The sequence below is a fragment of the Pinus tabuliformis genome, chromosome 8 (genome assembly GCF_031772625.1).
Source record: "Pinus tabuliformis cultivar Carrire ecotype Pingquan chromosome 8, CPIR1, whole genome shotgun sequence".
In the NCBI taxonomy this organism is placed as follows: Eukaryota; Viridiplantae; Streptophyta; class Pinopsida; order Pinales; family Pinaceae; genus Pinus; species Pinus tabuliformis.
In genome coordinates, this window is record NC_142294.1 from 1,584,044,926 (window position 1) to 1,584,056,563 (window position 11,638).

General features: G+C 35.6%; 1 protein-coding gene across 3 annotated transcripts in view; it reads right to left on the bottom strand.

Annotated features, from left to right (window-relative positions):
* LOC149242108 (replication protein A 14 kDa subunit B-like) overlaps positions 1–5,933 on the bottom strand; it is a 33,485-nt gene extending 27,552 nt beyond the window's left edge. For 2 of the 3 annotated variants that reach the window (XM_089367635.1, XM_089367637.1), the window contains exon 1: positions 5,411–5,933. In XM_089367635.1, the coding sequence (XP_089223761.1) occupies positions 5,411–5,669 (259 nt within the window). In that variant the 5' untranslated portion in view covers positions 5,670–5,933. The remainder of the gene's footprint in view (positions 1–5,410) is intronic. The other variant, XM_089367636.1, reaches the window with a different exon arrangement.
* Positions 5,934–11,638: the final 5,705 nt, after the last annotated feature.

Consider the following 11,638-nt stretch of genomic DNA (forward strand, 5'->3'; position numbering starts at 1 on the left):
GTCGTAACTTGGTCTCTCTAAAGGGATGTGAATTGTCTGCTATCATTGGTTATAACTATACCTAATCAAAACCATCCTTTAGGAGCATATTATGTCACCTTAGACCTCTAAAAGCCTATAGTATCTCTCATAGGTGACCTATTTACCGGGAAGCCTCCCATTGGTGAAAGTCCATAAGCAACAGGCGTAGTGGTTGTGGTGACAATGGGCCACGCCTCATTGTTGTCACCTAATCTAGTGCTTGCTTTGAAGAGCAACCCTCTACAAGACCTACTAGATTTTGACGCAACAGGGATCAACCAATAAACATTTCTTATGCAGCTAAAGTTTGACTCTCATATCGAACCCTTGATTTGTTAGATTTGTTTTGTGCAACCTCCTCTTCTTTCTTATATTGTTTCTATCTTTGACTAGCACATGCTCATAGGTTTCGACTCTTATAGTCTTACGATCATCTCATGGTACAATTCCACAAAGATGCTTTCTCACATGGGTATCAAAAGTTGTGTAACTTTTATGGCAATTGGTGCATATAAATTTTGCAATTTCATCCCCTTTCACTACCTAGAGCTTTGACACATACTTCCACAAGGTTATTGAGCTCTCTTTATCTCCTAATCTAGGAAGCCTAAATGCTCATTGATGACTTATCTACCTAGGCATTCCTCGTCCAAAGTGCCCTTTCTACAACAAGCTCAACTCTCTTCAACATGTCTTTTTGTTTTGACCTTGCACCAAATCAACAAGCAGTGAATTTTGACCTCTTGCAATCCAGTCCTCTCTTTAGAGTTAAAGCATTCATACAATAAACACCAATGGGAAGAATATTTGCATGGCAACCTATCAAGATAAAAAAATACTTATCATATTTGTAAAAGTGGGAGGAATATTATTTTTTCACATACTCTTGCAAGTACCTTTTAAGGATTGACAAAGTAGAGATTTGTGTTAACTTGTCTCTACAATGAATTTTAAGTATTGGGGAGGAGAGCCACTTGCACAATGACCAAAGAGCCACAACAAAGTCTCTAGCTCCTTCAACATGATCCTAATAGTGACACATAAGTGGAGTCCATCATCAACACAAGAAAGTATGGACCATAAGGGAGCATCATGAACATTAACAACTATCTACACAATATCCCTCCTAAGCCACCAAACAATAAGTTTTCCACGTTGGCACTTGCTACCTTTCAAGCTAAGAAGCCCCCAAAGGAGTAGTAAAATGAAAATGATGTATGGGAAATCCCTATCCCTAAGTTGGAGCCATAAACCTACGGCTAATAACTACATAATAATGAGAAGGATGTTGCCCTAACTTTCAAACTGACTCTCACAACTCTAAGATCCAACATATTTATGATTTGATTATAATTTGAAATATGCTTATAGCGGGATGACAAGCTAAATAATTTTGGACAGTTGTGTCTCTTTTTTAATCACAAGTGGCACTTGATTTTAGAACCCTCATGCCACTTTTTGTTGGTTAATGTGACTTTTCATTTTCCTAGCTAGTGCCAATGGAGGCTTGCTTTTGAGGCCCATTTGTTAATTTTAGGTATGTTCTATGCTTAGAGCAATTTATTTCAATTTTCACAATTAGCTCAATATCTTTTCCAGATTAGCAATCACATCATCATTAAAGTAAATTGCGGATAGAACATAAACATAAATCGCAGAAGACAAGCCAAGACGAGGACACAAGATGTGGTGCTAGCCAGGGACAAACCCCAATGTGGGGAAACCCTTGATCAATTCTTCTTATATGTTCTTCAATAGTTCAGCGGAGAGAGAGAGATAATACGTTTACAAAAGAAGTCAACACTTTCACTTATCTAGATAAGAGCATAGATCATCTCTAAGAAGATGATACATGAGATCAGTTGAAGACACGCTGCTTCAACTAATTCTCCAAGGTGACTCCTTTAGTGCTGCATTTCGTCATCATGTTGCACCTCACTGCGCTACACCATGCTGCACCCATCATCACTAAGCTGCATCTCATCATGCTTCATTAATCATGATTGTACCCATCATTGTATTGCATTATGTGCCATTGCTACACCATGTTGTCATACTAACCTATGTGTTGGCTGCATCTTGCTTGCTTGTTGTCCCAAGCTTGCTTATTGTCCCTAGCATGCTTGTTGTCCTTAACATGCTTGTTGTTGCATGCTAGCTGTCCCTTGCATGCTAGCTATAACATTGCATGCTTGGTGTATTTGCTGCTAAGTACCATACAATTGTCCCAATGTTAGTTAGTTGTCCCTTGCATGCTGCTCTCCTTCGAAAACAGATGCTCTAGCTATTCCGGCAGTTCCGGTAGTTTCCGGCAGTTCCGACAATTCTGATTGTTCTCGGCAGTTCCGGCAGTTCCAATCGTTCCCGACAGTTCTGGCTTCTGCCCTCTACGTCAGCTTTCCCGCCTGTTCTGGCAGTTCCGACAGTTTCAACAATTCCGACTGTTCCTGACAGTTCCGACTTTTCCCGGCAATTCCAGCTGTTCCGGCAATTCCCAGCAGTTCCGGCAATTTCGACTATTCCCAGCAGTTCCCGTCAGTTCTGGCAGTTCCAACAATTCAAGCTATTCCCGGCAATTCCGGCAGTTCCTAGCAATTCCGGCTTTTCCTAGCAGTTCCGACAGTTCCAGCAATTTCAGCAATTCCGGTTGTTCTGACTGTTTCGGCTGTTCCCGGCAATTCCAGCTATTCCCAACAGTTTTGGCTTCTGCCTTCTGAATTAGGGCAGTGTTATCCCTTAGGATGTCTCCTCCTACTAAAACCCAAAGACAAGTAGAGAGGAAGAGATCCCAAGTGTGTTGAAATGACTTGAAGGTCACCTCTATTTATACTAAAACGTTGAGCACAAGTGGGGTTTATTTGGTTGTTGGCCGACCTTGACGAATTGTCCCATAAGACAAATAAATTCATATCTCCATGAATACTTATCGGAATCGGATGATCTTTAGATCAATCCTACACCTCTCAATGAGAGGGATCCAAGAAAAATATCAGCTTCCATTAATAAGATGACCCACATGGAGTTTGGCCCTAGTTGCCAATTTTAACACCATTTTTTGGTATCTAAATGATTTTAAAGGTGATCGTGTTGAAGAATCTAGGGCAATTTGTTATGATAGGATTCTTCTAGCAATGATAACAATTTGTGAAGCACTTTTACTTTTCTTGTTAGCTTGATCTTCTTCTTATTATTAGTGTATGTTCTTTTACTTCATCAAACTGCTATCAAAATACAAAAGACAAGAACACAAGATGTTGGCTCTCTGCCAGGGCAAAACCTCTCTCTCTTAGAGAGGAAAACCCTTTCTCAAATTTCTCTTATTGAAGCTTCTATTGATAAATGCCAAACCCTAGACCCTTGACAAGAATATCCTCCAAGCACAAGTCAAGTCTTTGTCCTTCTTCTTCCGGCACTTCGTCCTCCTTCCTCCAGCACTTTGTCCTTCTTCCAGCAACTGATAGTAGTCCTTGTTATGCTTCTTCTACAAGAGATATTCCTCTTTGATCCTTAGTAGATTCCTTCACATATGAAGAGTACTTTATCCCTTCTCCAACCGAGCTCTTTCTTGAGATATAGTTGCAAGTATGATATGACAGCAGTGTGGCCCTATTTCTTCACAAGTGTGAGGGGATTCCTTCTAGAACCTTATGTGGGAGTCCTCTTTCCTTCTTCGCTTGAGTGAGTTTCTTCTTCGCTTGAGTGAGAGGCCTTATAGACCTACTTTTCTAGCCCAAACAATGAGATATGTATGACTGTGGTGGTGGGTTGTTATGGCAGCAGAGAGACTCTCTTTTTCTTTGCATGTGTGACTGTAGTTGACCTTAGAATAGTCTTCTAAGGCTCGGTATCTTTTCTTCCTTCTTCATTGCACTAGAGGCTCCTTTTCTTTGTCCCTTTCTCACTCTTAACTTGTCCCTTCTTTTTGTTGATTTCAGAGGTGATCTCCGTTGTCATTGGAGGAGTGGACAGCGTCTTATATATAGAGGTATGTCACTTCTTTAGGCCGACTTGTAGACATGAGGTCAACTTGTCATTTATACTTCGAATTGCTTCTTTTAGTGATGTCGTTGCATGGAGGAGACTTGTGACTTTGCTTGGAGGTATTTCTTGGACTCTAATAAAAATATATACATGGTGTAACATACCCTCAAGGGTCAACATTTCTTTTGATTCTTTGACTTCCCTATAGCACTTTGACATATGCTAGACCTATACAATGAGCAAGAAACTCATTGATATAAATAACCAAAATAATATTTCTTTTCTTTTATAAATACAAAGATCAAAATTACGTTTATGAAGACCGAACCTAATTACACTTTCTTCAACAGATCGAGTGCTCTGTTAAAACACTCATTGATGTAAAATCACTGGTTCAATTTCCCACCACGATCGAGGTGATATATTGGACATGATGAAGATGTAGTCCTACCAAGCTTACAAAAAATAATATGCGATGTACTTCCTGCTAATGGAAGTTATTGAAAACATTCAAAATGGATAAAACCCCGAAAATCATAAATTTAAAAAAGAAGAAAATAATTAAAATTAAGGAAGAAATAACAATTAGAAAAAAGTTCGAGGGCAACTCAATTGATAATCCGAAATATGTGAAATCATTGAAACTCGAGAGACCCAGGTTCAAATCCCCCTTGTTGCGACCCGGGCCACGAGAAGAGGGCATATCGTAGCCCCCAGAGGTTTACTGATAGTTATGTGTCATAGTTATGTGTCAAGCGGATTGTTGAGTTCCTCTCGACCACTATATATATATATATATATATATATATATATATATATATATATATATATATATATTAAAAACTGCCTCGCTACTATCAGGAAGATCAGGAAGATGGTTCCCTTCCTGGTACTAAACAGCCCAAGGAAAACTCTAACATTGAGCAGACACGTGCACTTTTGCAAGGAACCAACCTTGCAAATTGAGAAGAATGAACTCCAACGGCAATAAGGGTAAGTTTCCCTGAAAAGGGAGGGGTCAAAAAAAGGGCATGAACATGTTTCCCTGATACTATATCTTCTAACTTCCTTAAATAAATAATACCTGGCGGATATTTACGATGTTTTTCGTCATCCAGTATTTCACTTTAACAATTATCATTACTTTCGATAGATTTTCCTTGATAGTGCGAAATTTATTTATTTAATAGCCTAATAATTTTTTGGAAGATTTTGATTATCACAGAGAGGACGGTTTCATGCCTGGCATTATATTGGTCGTCAACCGTTGTTTCTTAGATGATAATTATCCAAATTGTTACAACATGCCGAATACAAGGAGCAGTTAAATTTATAACTATAAAACCTACATAAATAAACAAAAAAGTAGAAAACCCTCCTGATGCTGCAATTAGGGGAATTGGCCTACCAAATTTGTCGCCAAAATTGGTGCAGATTTCAGCCCGGATAGTGCGGTCGTTCTCTGCAACGCCAATAACTTCCACAAACTGCGACAACGAAATGGTGGGAGGAGCCTGTTTTACAGAGATTTGCTGGCCGTCGGAAGTTTCTCCTTGAAGAATCCCGCCATCGCCTCGGATAACTTTGAGCACGCAACGTACTCTCCTCCCTACGTACCTCCTGATTATCTCTCCATTCACCAGTACAGCAGGGTTTGATGTATCCATCGTCAAGTAAAACCTTGCTAAATTTTCGTTTGAAGAACGACAATCAAAAACCGTTTTAAAACCCTGCTAAATTTTCGTTTGAAGAACGAAAATCATAAACCCTTTTGTAACCAGAGAATGACCATTGCCTGACAATGGCTGCCGGAGCTCGATCGGACGATTAATGGCGGAACACGAGGTTTTTGCATTCGCATAGAGAGATACTATTAAGTGTACTTGTACATGAATATTTTGGATAAACGGGACATGTGAGATCTATGAGGTTTTGGCGGGAAAGTCATTCAGCGTTAGGTTGGGTTTAATAAAAAACTTTAACGAAGGCGAAAAAAAATCGGGATAAAAAAAAAAAAAAAAAAAAAATTAATATTTTTGGATGATTTATATTAGGAAATGAAATGATATTGGAAGGTTTAAGAGATTAAAAATAGTTTATGAGATTATTAGTTTTTTGTTTTTCGCTTTTTGTAATTTAATCTTTTTTTGATTTAAATTTATGATGAGTTGGCTCAACCTTCCAACAATCCTCTCACTAAAAAGACAATGCCAAAAAACTGATGCTAATATGTTCTTATAACCTTCTCCATATCTTTCAATGCATCACATTTCAAAATGAAATGTTTTTCCATTCCACAGCCCCACACCTGCAAAATGTACACACCTGTTCTTTCCAAGCTTCTTTGGGCCTTTTCCACCTCCTGTTTCACACCAAAGTTGATGTGAGTTGGTCCTTAATTGAGGAATAAGAACCTTTGCCCTCCATGAAAAGCTAGCTCCAATGAACTCTTTTTGTTGTAGATCACACAAAGTTGATGTGAGGTGGTCCTTAATTGAGCAATAAAAATCTTTGCCCTCCACGAAATGCTAGCTCCAATGAACTTTTCTTGTTGTAGATCACACGTAGGGTTGAATTCCTCAATGTAATATTTCTTCTTTCTACCCAACTCTTTTCCCCATACCTTTTTACGAAATTTTTCCATAACAAAATCCTTTAGCTCCTTGCTATTTGTGGGACAGGCATTGAGGTAGATATTCCATTTTTGGATCCACTTGTATTTTTGTTTCATCCATGTTTTCTTTCTTTCACTCATGCCTTCATTGAAGATAACATTAAGTCATCTACCTACTCTCATTTGCTCAAATTTTTTAGATATCTTATGAGCCGCACCATAGAAATTGCTTCAATGGGAGTTGCAACGGTTTCACTCAACATTATCTCATAAGGTACTAAACTTTTATTTTGAACTTGCTCATGATCAAGCGTTTTTGGATTTTCTCAATTTGTTTCCATTTTGAGACGAGAGTGTTGCTAGCCCACAATTCACACTCATATAGCATCATTGGACAAACTAGGAATCCAAAAAGCACTTTAATCATTTTCCAATCCCATAACTTTGCCTCTCTAAATCTATCAATGTTTTGAGCTAATAAGTATGGTTCATTTTTAGGATAACTACAGGAAATTTGATAAAGTGTTGACTGATAAATAGGTAAGAAATGTGGGGTTAGAAATGCAGAAGAGATGTTAGGTTAATTGAATGTTAGGTCAAAGATAACAAATTGATAAAAAGATTATCAAAATTCAAACGTTCACATTAATTAACTTGTGCAGATCCATCTTTGGATCTATTAAGAAAAGGACTTTGGATCTATCAAGAAAGGGATCAAATCTCTCGAGGTGAAACCTTTCTTCAAGTTTTGTATTCAAAAAAGAGGTTTGCACATTGAAGAATTTGATCCATTTCGATACTTCATAGATCCGAAGTTAAATGGATAACATTTCGTTGAGTTTTGTACTCAAAAAAGAGGTTTGCATTTTGAGGATCTTGATCCCTCTAGAAGTTTAATAAATCTAGAGCTAACATAGATCTAAGTTGGTTTAATATTTTAACCTCTTATTATTATTGGAGTTGTAATTTAATATAAGGGATTTAAAAACTTCATACAGATATAGGTTATAGTGTTTTTTACGTGAAACATGGGTTGGTTGAATTCTTTGTAGATCACACCATTGACCCTAAAATTATAATTTAATAGAAGGATTTTAAAAACTCAATGCACATATAGATTATATTATTCTTTACCTAAAACAAAATTCTTCATGGATCATAGTTGTGACCCTGGATTTATAATTTAATATATGGGTTTTAAAAACTCAATACACATATAGGTTATAGTGCTTTTTACCTGAAACATGCAGTTGGTTAAATTCTTAGTGTATCACAACCCTAACCATAAAATTAACATTAATATAAGGGTTTGAAAAAAAAAACCAATACATGCATAGTTTATAGGAAGTACAAGTTCTAAAACATGTCCCTAATATACGAGTTATGTTACCAAATTTGTCCCACCACTAATTGCCTCCAAACTTGTCATAATACTTGGTTTACTTTATTTAACTAAAGAAACGATATTTAAAATGAAATTTGATTCTTTGAATAAAAGTAAATTTCAAAAAAGAGGTTTGCACAGTGATCGATAGATTCAGAGTCAAGATGGATCAATGTTGGTTTAATATTTTAACCTATTATTATTATTATTATTATTGGAATTATAATTTAATATAAGGGTTTTAAAAACTTAATACACATATAGGTTATCGTGTTTTTTACCTAAAACATGTGGTTGGTTGAATTCTTTGTGGATCACAACCCTAACCCTAAAATTAAATTAAGGGTTTTAAAAACTTAATGCACATATCTATTATAGTGTTTTTTATGTGAACCATTCTTAAAAACTTAATGCACATATTGATTATAGTGTTTTTTACCTTAATCATTTTTTAAAACTTAATGCACATATCGATTATAGTGTTTTTTACGCGAATCATACAGATGGTTGAATTCTTAATGGATCACAGCCTTGGCCCTAAAATTATAATTTAATATATGGGTTTTAAAAACTCAAAACACATAGGTTATACTGTTTTTTACAAACATGTTTCGTTGAATTCTTTGAGTATCATAGCCTTAACCCTAAAATTATAAATTAAGATATGGGTTTTATAAACTCAATACACACATAGTTTATAGTGTTTTTTACCTGAGATATGCAATTGAAGTACAAGTACTTAAACATGAATTTGTCCCATATTTAAAATGAAATTCATTTCTTTGAATACAAGTAAAATTCATTGAATTTTTATGCCGTTAAATATGTTATATTACATAAGCATATGGTGATAAAAACTATGGGTTCTCAAAACTTGGAGTTTGATAGATAAAGAAGAATACCATGGGAGGAACCATGGGTTTGTTAAAACCATGGGAAAAGCCAAGGGTCGTGAAAAGTTGGATTTTAATAGTTTAACTTATTTGACTGTATGATTATATAGTTAAAATTGTAATTATTAAATAAGCTACATTAAAAAAGAATATCACGAGTTTAATTTATTTAACTTTATAATGATATAATTCAAATTAAAATTATTGATTTTTTTTAATTATGCAAAGGTTTGTGCCTATTATTTAAATTGTGGGTTAATAAAACCATTTGTGGGTTGTCAACCCTTGGAATCCTATGGTTAAAAAAGAATACCATGGGAAAAAACATGAGTTGTCAAAATCATGGGAAAATTCATGGGTTGTGAAAAATTGGATTTCTATAGTTCAATTTATTTAACTTTATGATTATATAGTTAAAATTATCTTTATTAAATAGGCTACATTAATAAGAATACCATGCCAAAAAAACACAAACCATAACTTGATTTAATTACTTTTATAATTATATAGTTAAAATTATCATTATTAATTTTAAATTTTTTTGTTAACTTTGGTAATTTAAATTATGCAACGATTTGCACTTTTTAATTTTTAGGTTTTATTTTAATTATTTTTATTTTGATGTAATTTGACCAAGAAAAAATGTTTACATAACATAGAGGCCAATATCTCTTGGAGAGCCAAAATTATTATTGCTGAGTTAAGGACTAGTTCTCATCAACTTCGTTATGAAACAGGGCGCATTTCATTTTAGAATGTGAGGCTTTCAAAGACAACAAGGAAAGTTATGCAGATATGTTGGCACCTAGCTCTTGGGATAATCTATTTAGCCAGGGGTTTTTCGAGAAGTTGGGAGCATTTATTTTGAAGCTTCACATAAAAAGGGTCGAATACATCAAGCAGATGAAGAAGCAATTTGTCCCATAGGCTATCTTTAGCCTCGTGGGCATTAAAATAATTTCTTTCTTCTAACACAAGAGGACTAAAAAGACATCCCTTCCACTCCACTCTTCCATACATGCTAGAGAGAGTCTCTAGACACAATGAAAATATATTAAAAATACTAACACTAGCCTAGATCCATCTTAACTCTGGATCTACCAACGCAAATATCCATCTCTGCCCTTGGTATCCAGATTTAAGATAGATCCAGGTTGGTTTAATCCCCTTTAAATAGGTTGTATTCCACATGAATACCATAGGTCAATACCATGAGTTCTTAATACCATGAGTCATTTTTATTTTTATTATTATTTTATCTTTTAGGGTTATTTTATTTAGTTCTTTTTACTTTTATTTCATTTTCTTTATTTCATTTTGACCCAATTAAAATGTTTACATTACATTACATTAATAATTTTTTTAGTTTATTTTATTTTGGTCGAATTGAAATGTTTACATTACATTAATATTTTAATTTTTATGTAATCTAACTTAGTTAAGATGTTAAACATTGCATTACAAGAGCTCTATCATACTAAGTCGGAGAGTCGTGCAATTATAATTATTAATTTTATTTTTTTAATTATTTGTTATTTGTTATTTGTTATTTTTATTGTTACCAAATCAAAATGTTTACATAACATAACATAACTTTACTCAAGAATGTCCTTTTGCCTTAATCAAATCGAATAAATTCGAAATTCCACGTCAACAGACAACTTGGAGGAGTTAACTGAGTTGACATGGCTCTTGCAGGGTGTGCTCAAGCTTGAGCAAGTATATGTATTTCATATCTATTCTTTGATTAATGCAATACAGATAGTAAGGGGTTTTGAGCAGTTGCTTTCCCCTAGATAAATCTTTGTGCATGTGTGGCATTTCCTTTTGCATGTCTATGATTCTTATTATAGAGGGTGAATTAACTTTCGCAGATCAGTAGAGTAGCTTCATGTCTTGTGATTTAGCAAATTTCATGAGCAGTATTGAATCTACACATTAATTTCTATATGGTATCAGAGATGGATTCACTCTAGAGCAGAGCTTTCGAAGTTGTCATTACAAGAGGAGCAGATTTGCAGGGTCGATTCTTCAAAGCTAGAAGTATGGCTTTCTATGGACTAACATTCGAGTATGCCCTTCAGGGAAGCTCAAATTTTGTTGCATGGAAGGACCGCATGGAGGCAGTGTTGGATGGCAATGGGTTGCTAGAATACATCAAGTTAGATGTTGCCAAACCTCAAGCAGTTGATGCCCAGAATCTTGCTCAGTGGAAGCAAGATGTGGCAAAGGCAAGGAGAATCATATTGGAGGGAGTACGAGGCCATATTGTCTCGAAAATCCATGGGAAAGAGACTTTGTATGCAATGTGACAAGCATCGACATATCTGTTCTAGAATAGTAGTGATCACAAGAAGTTGGTGCTTAAAGACAAACTTCGAAATATCAAGATGCAAAAGAAAGAGACCATTATGCAGTACCTGAGCAGCTTCACACAATGTCGTGATGAACTTGGTCAAGCTGGTGTTACTGTAGCACAGGATGATTTGGTAAGCCTAACTCTTATAGGCCTTCCTAAGAGTTAGCACAACTACCAAGATTCAGTGAATGGGAGGAAGAAAGTACCAAATTGGGACCACTTATGGTCTTACTTGGTGTGGGATGAAAGAAGGCAGAATACCAGAGATGGGACCTCATACAAATAAGAGGAAGAGGACTTTGCATTAGTCATCATAGGAATGAAGGCCAAGGGGAAGAAGTCTCAAGATGAGGTTAATTCCAACTAAGACAGCAAGAAGAAAGACT